At 43.7% G+C, this 20,663-nt stretch overlaps 1 protein-coding gene across 1 annotated transcript in view; it reads right to left on the bottom strand.

The window, feature by feature from the left end:
* slit3 (slit homolog 3 (Drosophila)) overlaps positions 1-20,663 on the bottom strand; it is a 148,755-nt gene that overhangs the window by 46,751 nt on the left and 81,341 nt on the right. Inside the window, exons 5-6 of the mRNA XM_028960216.1 lie at positions 12,457-12,528; positions 6,964-7,035 (exon numbers count right to left, since the gene is read on the bottom strand). Coding sequence (XP_028816049.1) covers positions 6,964-7,035; positions 12,457-12,528 — 144 coding nt within the window. The remainder of the gene's footprint in view (positions 1-6,963; positions 7,036-12,456; positions 12,529-20,663) is intronic.

Raw genomic sequence — 20,663 nt, forward strand, 5'->3', positions numbered from 1 at the left:
TAAAAGTAAATTAAATACCACAATGGCCTATTTAAGGACTTTTTTCTTCTCAAAATACATCTGAAAAGTGGTGTCACCTCACATTTGCATTCTAAACTAAATGAATAGTATATCACATCAAATATGATCATTTTTATTGAGTGTTTAAAGATCTACACGCACTACAAGCATGTTGCTCCCATGTTTGAGTCATGTTTCTCCACTTGAAAATAATGGAAATTTGCTAAATTGACCCTAAAGCGCCATCTTTATGTAAGGATTGTGGCTAAGATGAATTTTTCATCTTTACATGAATTAAACAAAACGCATCTGTGTTAATTTATTGCAATGATTAATGTTTTTATATTATATACAATCTTTTTTTTATGCACACTTTCACCCTGAAGCAGAAATGCAAGTAGTGGAGAAAGGGGGTCTGTGGGGGAAAGACGGATTGGAGCAAGGCCCTAATGTGGTTCGATACCTCTAATCGCACGTATAATTTGAGCCATGGAAAATCCTCGCTCTTGTGACAGTAATGCCCTCAAACTGCAGACTGTGTAATAACCACACGGAACACAAGAATAGGGCGGGGGGGGGGGGGGACTAAAGCTCCCCCCACGAATGACGTTCATGCTAAACTTTGAATGACATTTAAGTATTTATTTTGGACAGTGTCAGCAGGGGAACACTTTATTAAGAGTGAGAGCTGGAAAAAAATCTAAATATCTGTTATTCAAAAAAAAAGAAAAGAAATTGGCCTGGTTATATGACAATGTTCGCAGAGATTCTTGAGTGATGTCAGAAAACAATCCTCCACAAAAGGCCAAACACAGAAAACCATGTTTGCTTGTGAGACAGAACCTCGGCACAAGCATTTTAGTGCCAAATAAAGGGGAATTTCCTTTACTGTGATTAAAAACATGAGACTTTTTATGCAATAAATTTAATGTCATAACACAGACACTCAGAATTTGACACCATATGAAAACAGTTTTATGTGGTGGGAAAGAAATGGCAAGAAAGTATTTGGAAAGACATAATGGGAAAAAATAGGATGTGTTGGCCTGGTTCTATGTGACCATGTCGTTGTCAGTGATGCTCACTAGACGGTGACGCTAGACGGTGAAGCACAAATCCATTTAAAATCATTGCAATTGCAAAATTCTGAGAACAAATCATTTAATCTAAATCACTAACCAATTTCTTAACCTTCATCCATGTAGTAAACGTTTTCAATATATCATCAGATGAAATGGAATCACTGACTTCCATTCCTAGCAAGTTTATTTCAAAATCTAAATTCTGCTATTTTTCACTCAATTTAGACAAAAAAAACCAACAAAGTTGTGCCTACTGTTACTCAATTTGGGCTTTTTCTTTTTTTTTATGTCAAAGAAAAACTTTTTCCCACAGCCACAAAAAGCACTCAGGCCGAGGACTGGAGAGCTCTCGAGCTCCCTTCGGACTCTCATTAAGGCGCAGTAAAGTGGGTCCCCGCCACTTCACTCAGGAAAGAATGGGGGCCATCAGGAGCCCCGGCCAGGTTGAAGTAAATAGGAGGGTCGTGGTCTTGTCATGTTGGACATGAACAGTGGGTGGGGGGGTTGGGGGTTGGCGCTAGAAGCCGGCTGGAGGTGACGGTGGGGACAAGAGGGCTCAGAGGAGCTGACTCAGTGTTACGGAATCACAGAGGTCTGAAATTGACTGCAGAAGCGCAATGCGACATGACGGGTCATGCTGGAACCGCAGCAAACAAATGAATTTCACAAATTCTAAATCCAAAAAATAAAAATAAAAAAACGAATTCATGAACTTGGGCATTTTATCGATCTCACTCAATTTGAAAGATCTGATACATATGTTCAGAAATGTAATAAATGTGGAATGTGTAGAATTCTTCTACACATAAGAATTATGGCATGAGAACTGAATTCTCATTATTATATTTATCATAGTTTTATATTATAGGAATTAGAAAAAAATTTGCATTGAGGAATTACACATTTGCTTTTGTGAGGGGGTGTTAGGGCAACACTGAAATGGACAGAAATTCATGTCACTCATACACTGACAAAACATTTAGAGTCACATAGTAAAATGCCTGAAGTCACAGTGAGTAAATGGAAGATTCACAAGTTCTTGATAAAGATTGACATGAATGTGATTAATGTTGCATCCCCAGTCCTCATTTACAGTCCTTGTACAACATTGTATTGCTTGTCCTTTAGCATGCCTGTGTTCACCCACCCTGAATTTTCTTTACACCTGCCCTATATATAGCCCTATATATATATTTTTTTTTTTGCTTTCAGTTTTTTTGATTGCTCTCTTGACTATCACTAAAAATGTTGCCATGGTGCTGTGGCAATGCAGAGGCAAGGGGGTAGGCACCTCCGTGACTCTAATATCATGCCGCACCACTGACCTCACTGGCGAGGGGTGTAAATGTTTACGGTGTGTTTTGCTTAGCGCCAGGCATGTGGTGCAATAGCTGCAATCAGATGTTATTTCAGCAATTCAAATAAACCCTCAGTGAAGGGGGAACCAGGAGAAAAACCAGTGGCAAAATCAGGCATGCTGGGTTTCCGTCAACGTTTTAGGTTATTTCATAAACTTTTCAATAACTTGCAAATAAATACTGCAGTCTGGGAAGTGTGGAAGAAGAAAAGAAGAAACTCAAAGACACAGAGAGACGTGTTGCCGTCAAATTATCAATGGTGAACAGAAATTAACGCAAATGGAAATCTCTAAGTTTTTTTAATTGACGTTTTGTAGATATTGCTTTAGTTTTGCTAAAAACTGAAAATGAACGTAATGGAGCAATGTCAAGTAATAAAACCGAAAAATATATATTTATATATATTGCTAAAAAAGATTTTAGGTGGTATTTCAGGCATTTAAAAAAAAAGCCATTTAGCAAAGCTGTACTGGAAACACACTGTCATGTTGACATTTCTTCTTTTTGCAATGGATAAGCAAAAAGAATAAGCAGACAGAAGAAGAAAGAAAGAGAAAAAAAGAGAAAAAAAGGGTGCGACAATTTACAGCCATTGATAAGCACATTTCCTTCCTTTCTTGTGCTTCTCCAGCCACCACCGGCCGAGTGATTAATTGGGCACAGGGGTGTGTCCATTTGCCACCATGGGACTCGGACCCTTGAGAAGAATCATTGAGGTGGCGGGCAATTTCCTGCCAATCCGAGCAATCCGTTGGTGAGCTAATGACCTTCTTTTCCTCATCTTCACCGATAACTCTGCTCTCTTTCTCCTCGGCACCCATCCTCCACCACCCGACCTGTCGCTTGTCCATCACTGCTCTATTGACATAAAGGCTACCTTTCCACCAGGACGAGCACAAGTAAGACTGATTTGTCCTGAGGGATGCCGCAGATTAAAGATGCATGGAATATCTGAATCTGGCCGAATCCTGGAGCCGCTGTGGGGTCGCCACAGGCTAACTACAAGCTCAGGAAGCTTTGAATTCGTCTGATTCGTTTATATGGGCTGTAAAGGTTGTGTTGTAACCTTTGGGGAACATAAATGCAAATCTCTTCCAAGTGTCCAGTGGTTTCCCCACAGAATAAAACCTTCAACCGATTCTGGACCTCTTTAACCTGATAACCCTGGACGGCTTTTGAACGGCTGTCTCTGGGTTCGCGTTTGAGCATATGCAAATTCCTTGTCCTGCCTCCACAATCTGTGGCTCAGCTATGCAATCAGCAGTGTTGTCCGACCCTTAAAAAACATGCAACAGCCCAAGGACCCCCCAAGTAGTGAATTTCTGGCCCACTACCACCATTCCTCTCCCAAACAACAAAGACATCATTAAACTCCACTCATGGTGTAAAATCTGTAAACTCGACGGGAAAGGAATGCCTTTGGTGTAATGAAAACGCGAAGGATCACGAAAGCGAGCACCGAGCTAGGTTGCCAGATCCAGGAAATACTCCCATGGGGCCAAGCACCCCTTTGGCTCCATAAGGAAGCTCGCTGCCAACCCCCCGTCACAAAACATGCAGCGCAATGACAAACGGCACCGCCTGGCAACGCGGGAGGGCGGCTGTGATGGGAAAAATCGGGGCTCTTATCAGCAAGGGGTTGGGGCGAATGTCACCTTCAAGGCTGGCGTGGAAACTGTCCCTGTGCTTCCCTCCTCATGAAATATGACAGAGCCCAACAAAAAAAAGAAAGAAGATTTCGCATGATTTGACATTTGATTCAGAGCCAGTGTCCTCTGTACAAAAGTGTTCATAAAATATGCAGAGGTCCCTGGGCACCAGACAGTGCAATTGCAAGAGTGTGTGTGTGTGTGTGTGCGTGTGTTTGTGTGTGCGTGTAAAGAGCATGCACAATATCAAATCTACCTTTATGAAGGAGGGTATTTAATATTTCAAGATTTAGCGATTATTGCAAGAGTTTGTGTGTTATGTGTGGTAATGACAATATCATGTTGTATCTCAGATTCCAATTAAATCCTGGTGCATACTATATTATCTCAAGGGAATATGAAAAAAAAAGAAAATTCTTTTTATGAAAAATGTAGAGAATTTATTTATTTATTATTTATAAAATTTCAGATCCCATTCTGGTTGGGCACATGTAGTTTTGATGAATAATTAGCCGGCTTCTGCCCCGCTCCCCACCCTGACCCTGTGCATGAGGGACGTGGTCCTCCACCATGTGCTGTCCACAGCACTTTCAGCGGCTCATTGAGATTCAAGGCACGGGCAGCATGCGAAAGCGCCCGTGATAGCTGTGAAGTCATTAGTTCAGTCATTAGCCCAGTTATGTTAAATATAAATTACAATTCATCATCAGAAAGGGCCAGACCATTCATCAGTGGGTGGCTTGGCAGGCGTTAAATCGCATTCACTCGTTTCGAGTCATGGTGGTCCCTCTTCAACAAGATGCTCATGACGATCACCATTTTTTAAAAAAAACTACGAGGAAAAGCTCAGTTGTGCATTGACACAAGGAATGCTTTGAATCTCCATGCTGATGCGAAATAAAATGTGCAGTTTGGGTTGATCAGAAGGGTTCCTCTCCCGGTCGTCAGTTTACGCAACGGATGGTGCTGATAGAGCTTTAACGATCGCCCTGATTACAGTCATCAGTTGTCCCTGCGGGTTCCACTTATCAAAGGAAATGGTGTCCTGTCCGCAATTTTTTTTTTCATCCGCTTTAAAAAAAAAAAAAAAAAAAACGTATTCTCATTATATTCATGTTGTGATGCAAATATTAGGCATGTAGGATTTAGTGGGGTACACAAGTTTCTCAAGCGTTAAGAATAACGACTTGCAAAATTTCATTATGACTATTTGGTAGCATGCTGGGAGAACATGAGCGCCAGGTTCTGCACCCCACCATGCTGCTTGAGTGATGCTGGTATTAAAGCCAATGGATACTTAGCAGATTCTAAGAATAATTCATGTCATATATGTTGTTATACTGCTGATATAAATTTTTTATGAAATTCATAAGAAGCTTATTTGGTGCATTATTCACCAAATCCGAATGGGCAGATGTCAACATTGGCAAATACATAAAAAAAATGTAGGATTGTGAAGTTCTTGCAAATGTGACTTAAAAGTAAAGCAGATTTTTGAAAAATCCCGCCTTGAGAAAGACGGGTCTCCCAGGTATCATCTGAAAGCGAATCTAATACGGTGACTTGGCCAAGAGAAGCCACTTTTCGGCGACTCGGCTGTGCATTAATGCCAGAGATAATGCAACTGAACGGGGCTCTCAATTAAAAAGGGGCGCCATGGCGCTCCGCTGAGGGTAAAAAATGAAAGGCGCGCACACGCCGGCCCTGCACGCCACAAGTAAATTAGCATTGTGGCGTGTACACGACTCACCGTGCGTTCGTGTCTCTGCACCGCCTTAATGGCTTTTGCAGAGGATTGGGCGGATCGCTTTTTTTATTAACGAGCTCTGATGTGACTTCCCGTTTATTTTCTTTGGCTTCTGCTGTCTGCTGTCTGCGTCCCTCGTCCTCTGTCTTGCACTGGGACTGTGGGACCCTTAAACGTGAATGGGAAGAAAGGGAGGGGAAGGTGGGGAGGTGTGGCGATGGAGGATAGAAGGCAACCCATTCATCTCTCTCCCTCGCCCTCTTGCTCTCTTTCTCTGGGTATCACTGGAGGAAAACGTCTGGTGTGGAACAGTGATGTAGTGGCCCTGCTCTGCCCCAGCTGTCGGCCCCAGCCGGCGGGATTAATGGGACCGTTCACTCCCTCCCGCTCCCACCCAAATGCTGCCCCCCTCTTTCTGGGAGGGGACAGCGCTGCCACTTAGCACCCTGACATTCGACTGATGGATGGGCTCGTGTCTGGACCATCTACCACCCCTCTACCACCGCTGTCCTGTGCAGTGGGGACTCCCCAGGGGTCACATGCACTGAAAAAGGAACCTGTGACTCTGGTCCACCATTTACAGCAAGCGGTGTAAAAAGACTGATGAGGTGATTCGGGAAGCTTGCAGAGTCGTGAGCGGACCAGCATCAAATGCAGAGGTCAAGAAGACAGTGATTCATTAAGATGACTCCGTAGCGACGCAAGCTATCTGCTCATCAACTCGGCACCGGAGCCCAGAGGCACCTCAGGACACGGCGTCACCGCTGAGCCGTGAGGCGACGCAACGTAGCCCCTGTTTTCCGTTTTCTGAAAGTCACCATACTGTGCCTCACACTGGTTCATAAAAAGTGAATAAAAGAGAATTGGTGCACATTCAGCGGCGCGGAAATAACATGAGCAGGGCACAAGATGACAAACGAGCAACTTTGGAGGAAGCGATATTACACAGTCGTCACGGAAACGCACATGCTCTGACACACTGGACAGGGTGACACCAGTCACAACACGTTCAGAACATAGAGAGCATAAAAAAAGAGCAATAAAAGCATATAGTTGAAATTTAAAAACAGAGAGCAAGAAAGGGATGGGGAAGAGAGAAAGGAAGACCACGGAAGTCGGACACTCACAGGATCTCCAGGTCGCGCAGTGCTCGGAAGGCTCCATCTTCGATGCAGCTGATGTGGTTGCTGTCCAGCTGCCTGCAGAAGAGAGACAGGAGTCAGCAGCAGGTCCACGCCAGGGAAGGAGGGAGGGAGGAAGGGAGCAGTGGAGGAGAGGAGTGGTGGAGGTGGAGGGGGGGCTGCGGGAGAGAGAGACAGAAAGAGAGAGAGGTAGGGAGGAGGGAGGCACCGACTCTTACCTGTGTCCACAGCGCACTGAGAAAAAAAGGATGAAGGGTGGCCTGTGGTGCCTCCTCCCCCCACCCCACCCTTCACTTGTTGACGTAAGGCTGAGAAAGGGACAGAGGGAGAGAGAGAGACTAAGAGAGAGAGAGAGAGAGAGAGAGAGAGAGAGAGAGAGAGGGAGGGAGCGAGGAAAGCGAACACGAGGCCGACTGTGGACCAGCCCGTCTGTCAGCTCTCTGTAAATATTAATTGCATTTCCACCCCCCCACCTCCCCGACTCTCCATTGTCCTCTCCACTCCTCCCCCTTTCTTTTTTTTTTTTTTTTTATTATAAAGAAAAAGGAGTAATTTCATTACATTAGAGCTCCCAATCCATTACCAGCTTTTACCGGCTCTGTCACGAAACAATTTCATTAAAGGAGAGGGCTTCGTAAATCAGCCTGTTCCAGACAAGCCCAATGCACAGCACTCCTCCATCTTTCGCCTTTTAGTCTAATTTGACGTTCCGAACGTGCACATGCTCCTTTTGAAAAGAAAAGGAGACGATGGATGGTTGGCAGGACTGTAAGAGCTTGTTTGAATGCCTGCCTCAGTCATTTATTCAGCAAAACTAGCACCTGACCTTCTACACGCAACTTTTTTGGCTGAACGTATCCATCCATGCCCACTTATGGGGGAGAAGACATTGACTAAGAAAAAAAAAAGTTGTCCAGTCATGTCAAACTCATTTAGGCATCACTGATGATACTGAAATGTCAGTTTTTCCAGAATTAAAATGGCCGCCTGCGCTGACCCCTCTCCCAGCATGGCCGTGGCTGGCCCATTCTTGTTGTCCCGACAGGAAATTAAACAGTTGAAGACCTATTAAGCATCCTCAGCGGCTGCAAATGCAAATATCACGCTTAAATTTAACGCTTTAAATTTATCGTCTTATTCCGGCCTTATCTCGGAAGTTGATGGGCCCGCATCCTTTAATTCTGGAGGAGGTGGGAGGTTAACTGTTTATTTGTATATGCCTGTGTGTGTGTGTGTGTGGGATGGGTGGTGGGGAATGAAAGAGTCCCCAAATTAATTTCCTTTGCCTAATTGCATTGGCCCTTAATCACTGCAGCCTTGAGCGCTACTGGCAGTTCGGCTCTCCTCCTCTGCCAGCCTCCCATCTGGAGAAATACGAAAGACGTGGATGCGGACGGCGAGCCCCTGCCTGCGGACCCCCGTAACATGGCCCAAACCTATTAATCAGCCGTGACACGTTGGGTGCTAAACACCATCCACACGCCTTCGAATTAATTTTCCCACCTGGAATGATGGACGTTCATCAGTGGAGAAAAATAAAACAGGTGAAAGGAGACATCATGTGTTGGTTGCATTAGGAACAAAGGAGATGGGCTCTCGGTCGACCCCCATGCACTGATCCATTAGTTTGGGTGGTGATAGCCAAGCAATGTTTGAAGCTGTTTCTTATAGCTGAGGTTAAAAATGTAAAATTGCTGACGCCGTTTGCACAAAATTCAATCAAAGTGCCAGGTCAGAACTAACCCTGCACCCACATGCATGCTACACATTCACGTCAAAAGTGCTGGCATCATGCGTTGCTGAATTAAATTTAGTAGTACGCCTGTTGCTCTTCTTTGCTTGTGTTGCTTGTGACAGAAAGTTTTGAGGAGAAGTCAACTTTCCAAACACATGCCAATCAAATCTGTTTATGCATCCATACAGACCCGGGCTAATTCCATTATGTCCTGGACAGGAATCAGTGTGATTGGTTTAGTGCTGCTGTACCGCACACATTGGCTAACTGTGTTTCAACGAAGCCATAATTCATTCGAAGGATTGCTAAAATATTTGATGCATTTTTTTTGTTTACTATAACGCAGTTTAATGTAATTGTACGTGAATGGCCACTGTAGGCAGGTGGGTAGCAAATGTCGGTTCCTTTACGTTCTGCCGGTAAAACTATCAATGGTCAGTGGGGTAGTTAATGAGATATATGCTCATGTAGTGTGATGTATATGAACCAATCACAGCTTGCCAGTTGAATCAACTGTGGTGTGGGTGTGCAAGGTTTGGCGCAGTAAGCCAGCATGGGTGTGACAGAATTAGTGCGGTGTGTAAAATGGCCCAATTCACACTGTTTCCCCACAGAGTCATTATCCACAGTAACTCCTGACTGCTGGAACCTGGAACCACATGTACTGCCTAGTTCAGACTACAAGACCGATTTTCAGCTCACTAATCATGGCAAATCAGTGAATGTGTGAATTTGGCTGAACTGCAGATGAGCTACGGCCAATGAGAGCGCAGGACACACATAGAGTTAGTCGTTAAGTGCTTGTTTTGTCAGTTGTCCCATTTTTTTAAGATCCTGTTTCAAAAGAGCTGTCACTTTTGTCTTTTTTCGTGACAGAACATTGTTCTGGAGACCCAATGAAGCACTGAAGAAGCAACGAAGAGGGTGAAAGATCTCGTATCAGAATCTTAAATGAAGGCAACAATTTAGAGCCTTTTTTTTTCTATTTATCCTGTCCTCTCCCAATGACCAAATGCTTTCTGAACGGACAACAGTGACTCAAGAAATCAGGAATAGCAGCGATGTCACTAGAAAGCAGAGAAGCACAAGTCGATATGACGGATCTTCCAAGCTACACCTTCTAGCCTCCTTGCCCACCATCCGTCATCCCTCAATCACCGGTGGTGCAGCATTAGGCCGGCTGGAGGCCGGCGGCTCATTGCAGTACTGAAAGAAGGCGCGCTTTGAACACCTGCATTTCCAAAGCGAATTGCTGCGAGAACCAAAAGACGGCCCATATATTACAGGCTCATGCATAATGCAGTGCGCTGCTTATTGTGGATTGCGGGGCTGCGTCTCGCCGCTTCTCAACTCTGTTTGCCTTCCCCCAGTCTTCTGAATGGCCTAAGGTGATTATTCGCGTTTGGGGAACGGAGCTTTCGGAGAAGAGGTGGACACACAGAGGCCATATTCCCTCGGCAGTAGCAGTGGAGAGACAGACTGACGTGCATGGGCTCTGAAGAAGAAAAATAGCAGATGAAGGGCCGGTGTTAGATCTGAGAAGAGGAGTCTGGGATATCACAGCGGCATGGGAGCTCCGAGTCACGGAGCCAGGCAGAGAGGCAGGACATTAAGATGGTGAAAGCTTATGAGAAAATCAATGTGACCCCGGACCAAAGCCTGTCAAGGATATTTTTTTCCCTTCCCTTTCATGAAAAAAGAGTCAGAGGGTTGCGCTGTAGCAATTAAATGAGAAGTCACCTTAGTGGAAGGGGTGGTCGGAGGGGGGGGGCATTGTTTAAGTCACCTGCCTCTCCCCCTCCTCCACCCTTTTGCTTCAGTGTTTAATCCAGAGAACAAGCCCTGTTCCTGATCTGGCACCTGAATGTTCTGGCTGGAGAGACGCGATTAATCTTCATCTCTATTCACGAATTTGCTTCAATATGGATCAAGAACAGGGGTCACTCTATGAAACCCCTTGAGTCACATGTCCCCAATGTACTTTAATAGAAGAGTCAATATGAAATGTACAAACTAAGCGTATTAATAAATTATTTAAAGTGTCATTAGCCTAAAAACACACTATTTCATAGGTGGGGAATATCTCCTGAGATCCAATTACAAAGTTCTTGTTTTACACTGTAGGGTTTTACCAAGAAAATGTTGGTAAAATGGTTGTGGAATTCTGATTAAGAATTATGAATTATTCTTATTTTACAAAGAGTAATATATTAATAATTACACACACACACACACACACACACACACACACACACACACACACACACACACACACAGAGAGATTTCAACAAAATTACCCTGATTAACCTTCCTGGCAGCCAAAATCCAAACTGAACTGAAGACTGATGCAGTAAATGATCCGTCCTACTGCTCTGTCTCACCTGCTCCCTTTCACTTTTCCCTTCATTCACCCTCTCTCTCCTCATCTGAGTGTTTAGGTGAAGGATCCGAGCTCCCATCTCCATACAGTATTCCCCTGTAGATAAGCAGCCCTGCTGGGAGAAGCTGATAAAACGGCATCTCTGAATGATCCCATAATGCTGACCACACAAAGAGGATCATATGCAACAGGCCTCCCAGAAACACACAAATGCTAACACAACATATTACATATTTAAGTGCATTATTAAGTGCACATAAGATAACTTTAGTTACGGTAAACAAACATGAAGCATCTCCCTTTGTCCATCATTTTAAAAACCTTGCAGGAAATCAGTTATCCCACACATGTGGGATAATCCACAATGAGGTATCCATTAAAGGATTTCAGAGCACAAAGTGGATACATTGAACCACCCAACGCAAAGCACACCACAGAGAGGATTATCCCCCTTACACCAAAACCATAAAGAGCCTCCCTTGTTGTTGAATAGAACAGAAAATGACAGTTCTAGTCCCATGATTGCTATTTTTGGATACGGCTCTATAGATTGGAATCAGAATAAAGAATTCAGACAGACAATAATATAATTACACACCCAATTAAATATACTGTGGTCACATAGCATTTAGACTAAACAGTACTTTACATTTTAACAAAGCAAGAAAAAATTAATAATAAAATGACTGTATGTTATAACATGGTTATTTCATGTGTAACTATGTCTGCGTAACAAAACTAATCCAAGCTTATCCCGATCCCTACCTCTAAATGCAACCACACACACATACACACAACCACATGCACACACACACACACACACACATTCAGCAGAAGCAGACCCTGGGAAAAGTCCACACACTCACCACATACCAGTGGCGATCTCTCAATTACAAACAGAATACATGGCCCATTAAGCAAAAAACCATCACTTTATCACGTTTCCCGTTCATTTGAAGTGAATTATCGATAAGCCCTGTGTTAGACACACACACAAACACACACTATTTGACTGTTGGTAAACAACACCATGAAAGCTAGTTCCCATTCCCATTCGGAGTCTTAATCATCTTCAAATGAGCCAGCCTCATGGGATCAAAATGAACATGTGAAGTAGATGAGTCTACCATTCAGTTTTGATTTCACTGGCCATTGAAGGACAAGTTTCTGTTGAAATACAGATGTTACAACAGAAACCCGTTCTTCAGTCTTTCACTCCATATACTGGCTTAGGAGCAAAGCAACCTAAGCAGGTCCTGTGAATCGTCTCAGTATGATCCGTCCTTCAGAGCTGACAGTGAGTGTGATATCAGGGATTAGTTATCAGGACGCCTGATATTCAGCAGTTTCAACAGGGACTTACAGGTTTTTGACGGCGGTGATTCCGCGGAAAGCCTTGCGTGGAATGGCCTGGATTTGGTTCTCGCTCAGGTCCCTGGAGATCAAAAGGAAACAGATGAAAACAAAACGTTAAAAAAAAAAAAAGATCAAGGCCACATGTGATCAGGTAGAACTGCATCAGAACATATACTGAGTTCCAGTTCCATTTTAACTGGACAATTTTATTCAGAAGTTTATAAGAAAAGTCTAGGTTTCTCCAAAAAAATTACGTCAAAAATATGTCCACTTTCATGTCCTGTATATTTTTTCATTGACGAACATTGTGAAGGACAATTCTCAAACCACCACGATATTTCTTTATTCTCAAAAATAATAAGAAAGGAACGACACAGAAAAGCACAAAATCACTTGATAGCTTTGTTTGTGTGTTTTTATAAACATTTGTTTATGATTCAAATGATTTTTGACATATCACAATGATTTCGCTTAACTTTATTACGCTTGTTTGTTTGTAGACCCTTGCCCGGGAAACATAATTTAAAAACCTGAATGCAATTACTGGCAACGAACAAGATATGGAATATCTGCATGGCTAATCAGGGTGTCTGTCTCGCGGTCACACTCACTTCCCATCGCACACCAAGACCACCGCTCGGGTTAACCCGGCCGACCTTGCTACAACCAATTTCTGTGATAAACAATCAGGCACGGATCCAGTCAGTGGAGCCCTGCCTGGCCCGGTTGCGTGGGTCCGTAATGATGCATTAACGTGAGCGCCGCCAGCAATTTCCTCGCCGAGTGGAATAAAAACAGTATTTACAGCAGTTTTTGAAAAAAAAAAAAAAAAAAACCTTAATTAAAATGATATGTGTTTTTAAGGAACCCATCAAGTTTTATTGGCGCAAAATCTCTAATATGTTTTTGCACGGCAATATACAGTTCTCAGCCTGCGCGGCTTGATTGTTTCTGACCGTTTGAATGGCCTCGCTGTTCTTGGCATGGCTTGTTGCGGCGCGATAAAGCCAGAGTGAGCGGCAGCTTGATACGAACAGCATGCACTTTTTCTGCATCCTTCGCTCAGGCAGCGTGCTGCATGTACAAAGAAGGCAAACATTTGAAAAACATAATTTATAAAGCACTCTGCTTTCTTACGCATGACCCTCGGAAATTATGCTTCATGTTTATTCTCCAGCTCACATCAAGGCCAGAATGAGTTTCACCATATTCACTGCATTTTTGGCATCAAACGCACAATGATTTTGATTGCATGAATCAAAAAGGGGTTTAAAAAAGCTAAATAGACAAATAGCAAAAGTTTGGCAAAAATGTGCATTCTGAGTCGGAATTCTTTGTAAGTGATCCTCCACAAGCCACAGGAACAGAAATGTATAACAGAAGTTCCAGCGCTAATAAATCTTTTATTGGTTTGTTTACTCCACGGTTTTTCCTCCCTTTTTAATCATTATTCATACAGGTTAGGAAAAAAACACGGTATTTAAAAATACCTGACAGAAGTACCGTGGTGGAGTCCACACCCTAGAAGAATAGAAGCGAAAGAAAAGAATAATAAATCGTCTCCATGAAATGCCACTTTATTCTTTGTTACGACTTTCCATTTCATAACCATTATATTGTGTCACTACTACCGGCTTATTTTTATCCAATAGATAATATTTCTTCCTTTTTGTGCCCATTGGTTCCTGTGCTGGGTGTGGGACTCACATTTTAAGGCTTGCCACAGATCTGGAAACACACACCTTTTCTCATTCCACGCTGAGACATAGGGGTGCAGCATAGTGGTGTGCCATATTTGCTAATGTTCAATCTTTGATGGCTAAAACATGTCTCACTCAATGGCTGAGAGACTTCCCAGACGCAGCAGTTGTGAGGGTGTTGACTGGTCGAAAGGCAAACAACAGTAAAATGAAAAGCACGCTGCCCTATTGCGTTATTCACAGATGCAAACCCAACCCGAAAGAATATAATTCGCAGGCCTGCATTAATGTCACTCATCTGCTCAGGCACAGCTATTGTTTACACCACACAGTGAATATATCAGTCACAACTGACAATGAAACTGTATAATTACCTCAGACCAACTTCACAGAGGATTTTCCACACTCGGGTTCAGATCGTTGCTTCCATGCACTCATTACTCATAACTACACTCCAAAATGTGCATAAACACACACACACACACACTCATCTCTCTACACTGACAATCTGCTTGCAAATTTCATTAATTTCATTTTTCCTTCGACCTCCTCTTTTCAGCCTCGCAGGACAGCTGTCATAAATCTCCTATTGATTCCATTAAAGTCTCCCATGTCCAGACAAGCTGGCAGCACACCAAAACATATTACTGATAAAGGCCCAACAACACACACACACACACACACACACACACACTCACACACACGCAGATATCTGGCGGATGCTGCAAGGTGGATCCAACCTCCAGGCAGAAATGTAGAAAGCTCACACAAATATTTACCCACAAGCAGAATAATGGCCCGCCATCACTGTCCACTCTGATTTCTAATCACATAACACTAATGCCCCACTTCATCTTTGGCCAAAAAATGGCAGTGCAATTGCCGCTGATGGTTCTTTTGTTATTTACTGCCAAGCCTGAAGCAAGCACAAGTTTTTTTTTTTTCTCTATCATGTTCTCTATTTTCAGTTTAGGGGTGCTGTGTGAGCTAAGTGTGAGGCTTGTTTGCTAATGCGTCCTTGGGATTCAAAGGTAAATATATCAAGCAACAAAGAATCAATTGATGGGTGTGGGATTAAATCATTCAGAATGAAAATCCAATAGAGAATTATCCATATGCTTACTCAATGTCTGATGGTTGCCGAACAAAAATCCCCGATCAGAGGCAAAACAGTGGTGGATCGGATGTTGCGTATCTAGTTGAGTTGCCAACAAAATACAGACAACTCTTTACACTCACTCTGTAGAAAAGCCAAAAACGTGATATTCAGCGTTTGAAACTTGATATTCAGCGTTTAGTGTCTATGCCCCCACTTTTGGAACATTTGAATTTTTTATTTTATATCGGTCTTAGTTGGTCACCCAGTCTCACAATGAGATTTCTTCAGGATGCACCGTTTCCGTGTCAATAGATTTAAATGCTAATGAGGAGGAGAGAGGCGGGACGAGGAAGACATTCGCGGAAATAACGTCATCAACACCGTTCACCAACCACAATGTTTGCCACTAACAGGACATCATGTAGCCTTTCCCCTTTCGAGGACATAAAGGGGAAAAATTCCAGATCCGGCCTTCTGAGCTGTCACTCTCTGAACGGTAGAGCAGAATGACCAAAGCATGCTCTAGACCTATCGCCATTTCCAGCCACTGCAGGACCATAGGCAGGCCAGGGGAAGTCCTATTAATGTTAAATAATCTCACAAAGTAAAATATACATGATAGGGGACCTTTGTGTACATTTTCAGAATCGCACACTTAACATTGATTGATTGATTGACTTCCCATGTATCTGGAGAGCAAACAGACTAGTGTGCGATCAATTCTGCAGTAACAAGCCTTGATGATCCACAAGTGAGAAAGTGCGGCGTCAACATAGCCAAAGACACAAATAAGTCATTATCTATGATCAGAAATACACTGCTGCACAGTGGCATCGACGTTGATTCTACCCCTGGACCGCCTGTGAGTCCTTCGCTATCTTCTAGGCCCCCCGACTCCTTGTTGTGGTCCTCCCTCCTTGGAGGGCAGGATTCTGTCAGAGGCAACAGCGGCGTCTGGGCTGCGGGCCCTGAGTCCCGTCACAGAGCGGATCCCCGGATCCCCCGCGCTCGCTTTGAAAACACTCCACAGGTCTGTAGGTGAGAGGTGAGTGGCGGCTCCAAGCGCTTCCTAAGCAGGATATTGCATTACATTATTCATTTGAACTGTGTGGGCAATAATAACTGCAGTCACTTGTGCCGCGGCTATATTACGGTGAACCAAAAACGCTGCTGGGGATGAAGCCAGACAGGCAAGACAAAAGAATATCTATTCAATGTAGAAATATTTGCCCACACCTACGGTCCATAAAGATCGGCTCTTCTCTCTCTCCAGAACGGCGTGGCAGTAGTCTCTTTTGAAGTGAACAACTGTAGGGCGGACAGGCATGGTGAGAGAAGGGTGAATTACACGGCCCAAGGTTGCGTATCCTTCTGCGGCGGACACGTTTGTTTTTCATGTGCGTGTCGGGAGAAACCAGGGATGATGTGGTCTGCTGGGAGATGACGGGGTTCAGACGACGGCCGGACGCCTTCCCGCTCCAACGCGACTGGGCATGACGATTTATGAGAAGGCCGCTGTTAAAAAAACTGGGGGGGGTGTGATTGGAGATTTCTTAGCTTTTTTTCTGAATCTGGAGATTAAAAATAAACTTCAATTTAACAGGCTGGGTTTCAATACTTTATAGTCTGAAGTAACATATCCACATGGACACATCGCTGGAAAGGAAGCAGTGGACATTTGTTACTGCATTACACTTTAATACTCAGTTACATTTGTTCTATGTTGATCTACTATTTTCAAAGTAATGATACTAATAACAATGTCCACTGCCCAACATGGTCCTTAATATCTTTCGGATGTGTTTTCAGAGTCACCATTTCCTGCTTTTACTCTCACAGCAGGACCTCTCCCGCTCTGTATTTCCCTCTCAGCCATTTCATTTATTCAACAGAGAAATGTAAAGGCGTGTCACAAATATTGACCCCACTGCCAGCTCGTACTTCAGCGTTTTACAGTTGGGACGCAGGTGGGTCATGCAGAGTGCTGAGTCTTCAAGATCCCCTCCAGTGGCCACTGGGAGCCTCCATATTGGTTTACAGTCACTTTTAAAAATGGAGGCAAATTAAAATGCTATGGATTTCTGGCCCCCGAAAGGCTGTAAACTCTAATTGGCTTTCAGGACGACAGGAGCTCTTAATTTAGAGATGAGTAAGAGGGAGCATGCTCACTGGGAGGTGTGGAGGCAGAGGAGAAAAGAGACAGTGAGGGATACTCAATACGCTGCTTAACCACAGGTCAGTCTGGCCCCCTTAATCTCCACTTTTATGCAGCTTGCGTGGAGAATAGCAGCAAAGTGGAGGAGCCCCAGTCAGGGGTGCTTTGTGTGAAGCCAGACTCCTACACCCGATGAAGAGTGCAGGGTGGTTGTAAAGGGGAGGATGGAGAAGTTATCATAGATGACGGCAGAAAATGCAGAAAAGGGTGAAGGGGAAAGAAAATGGGAAGGCGAGGAGCCGGTGCTGGCGGCGGGAGTTGGGGGTTGGGAGCTGGGAGGAAGGGGGGGCATTCTCTCTCCGATCAAAGCCTGGCGCCACAAGGCTTTGTATTCAGCTCCAGCCGTTTAACTTTCTGCCCTTGCCCGGTGTCTTACATCCACCCCCAAAGACTCCTTGATTTAATTAACTCCCTGCTTTATGAATAAAAAAATTCTACTATTGATCATCCCTGGAGCTGACGCAGGCTAAACTGGGACAGCCACTCGCTTCATTACTCTGCCCTGCACTTTTATTTATTCTTTTTTTCTACCTTCAGATATAGAGAAGGTGGGTTAGAGAGAACAGGAGGAGGAGGGGGAAAAAAAAAGAAAGAGAAGTAGCTTCTAAATCAACCTAAATGGGCTAAAATGCTCCCTTGGGTGCTGCAAGCTCTGTGCTTAAGTTTCCGCATTCCTCCAGCGTTCCAATGGAAAAAGCGCCAGCGGCGGAGAATTATAAATGGAAATAGTTTTTACTCGGCGTAAGTATCTATTATGTTTTGTCGATACTTTAATTAAATTGGACGGCTTAATGTGATTTATCCTGATCCATACCCTTTATGGTTATAAAAGCCTTTCTGGACCCCCGCCCGAAAAATGTCGAACAAATTTAGATGAGTTACGGAGAAAGGGGACAGATAAAAGAGAAAAATAGTCACAGAGGCCTGGGCATGGCGGCCGATTTGTTATTGGCTAATTCACTTTTTACTCCTCTGCTGTCATTGGCCTCAATTCTTTCTTCTTCTTTGTCTTCTTTTGAGCGGGCTTTGGGGGGGCAAGCGGTCCGACAGGCTTTTAGGGGCATTTACAGAGCTAATAAAATGTCAGTTGTAAGAAAAGACGGCGATCTTTGGGTCTGCCTGAGTCTCCTGGAGAGAAGGGAGGGGGTTGTTGGTGTGAGGTGGCACATCGCCATCCTTGGCCAAGGCTTTACAAAGTTACAGTAAACCTCCTCAGCCAAATGGTGATTTGTGAGCCTGTGTGTGTTAGTGTGTGTGTGTAAAAGGATGAATCTGCTAATCAGCCGATGGGATTTAAAGGCTTTTAGATAAGGGAGCGGGAAAGGTGGGGCAGTATGAATAAAAGCTGATTCTGGTGTTGTCTTTGCCATCACTCCATCTTTGCTTCTGGATTAGAAGCTCCTCCCCCAAGCACAGATAAATCATACTGGCGAGTATTAGTTTTAGCATGCAGACGGTTCAATTTGGCAAAACCGTGCCAAACGAAGCTGGACTAGAACTCAATGACCAACAGTGGGCCAGGTGAACAAAATACAAGACTTACTTAAAGTAAAGTACGTAAAGTAACGTAAAGTGATTGCCGTTGTGTCATGCTGCGGCACAGCACATCACAATACTGCCTTTGGATGTATCAATAAATATCAATAAGATTGAATAATACAATTTAATGTTGTATTTGGAAAAGTACATTAAGGGTTCGGTTGTTTTCAAGATTATACCTTTTAGCCTAAACCCATGGTAAATGTAAATTTTAAGATATAACAGCCAGAGATTTTCGTTAGAAATTGGATAAGACAATATAACATTAATCATTCCAAGCTAATCAAAAACCATAAAACAATAACTCTGGTTTTGTGAGTGAGTATAGTGAGTACAGTATTTTCTTTCCTTCTAAAGAGATGAGTGAGTCCTCTCGTCCACTCTGGTGCAGATCAGAGCAGCACCTCGGCCCACATCAGGGAGCCGAGGGACCGAGAGCCTGTTTCTGCTGGCCAGGAGTAATTGCTTTAGCGGACAAGGTATGGATTAGTGCATCAGTTGGCACTAACTCAGACTGACTGCACGTCTGGTTTTTGTCAGTGGGATGAGCAAGAGCTTTCTGACAGCAGTAGTCATCAGGTAGGCAGGCAGGCATACACACACCCACAACTTTCAGGAAATATTTGGGAAACGCACTGCTGTCGTTTCAGGACCGTTCGTTTGGACCAGGTTGTAAAAAAAAAAAAAAACATAGTACTTGCTTGTATTTTTTGGGAAGATGAAACAAATATATATGTGGACTTGGGACAAACCACAAGCATCCCAAATGTAATCTTATTGTAAAATACGCAGACATTAAATGTCACAACAACCATTTACCAATTTACTCTGTTCCTCCGACCTTCATTGTAAAACAAAAAAAAAATTAAACAAGAGCGTACACAAATTGGCACTACCAACCAGCTGCCAACCCAAAATGTATTTTGGCTGCTGTTAAGCACACCAGGGGACGTCTCCTCCTCAGTCATTTTCCCCCCTTCTTTTTCAGTAATAAAGGGAAACAAACGCGCGCTGGAATTGTGGGATCATTAACATTGACAGGACTACCTACTATATAAAGTATACACGCTAATGCATACAAACAGAAGCACGTTTTTCTAGTCGTGACATGTCTGTCACGTGCCACCTTCTGAATAGAAAAGGTAACCTAGCAACAAAGAATATATATATTTATATATATACGCACGCACACACACACACACACACACACACACATACACCTCTATACGAAACAAGTTTCTAATTTCTGCAGTATTATCTCGGCCTCCACATCCAGCTTGCCCACCCTCTTCGACTGTCTTTGTCTTAAACTAAGTCACAGGCCGTGATGGTGGTGATGTGGAAAACAAGGCCAACTTCCTTTTGATAAAGACAGCGAGGGAGGAATCTAACATTGTGACGACAAACCAACCACTACATCGTATCCATCCCAAGATGCCACCCAGAGCAACATCAAACTGTCTTCTGGCCCTTCAGCTTTCATTTATCCGATGGTCCCATCTAACGTGAACTGTGTGGTAGTGGGTTTGTCTGCTGGATGGCGGCTAATAGCCCCAGTCTTCCTCTAATAGACTTAATCCAGTAAGGCTCGTGTAAATGGCTAATGTCAGGCTAATTGAATAAGAGGACAAACATGGTTTTGTGTCAGGACTGGCAGAGCC

This window comes from Denticeps clupeoides, chromosome 18 (assembly GCF_900700375.1).
Source record: "Denticeps clupeoides chromosome 18, fDenClu1.1, whole genome shotgun sequence".
In the NCBI taxonomy this organism is placed as follows: Eukaryota; Metazoa; Chordata; class Actinopteri; order Clupeiformes; family Denticipitidae; genus Denticeps; species Denticeps clupeoides.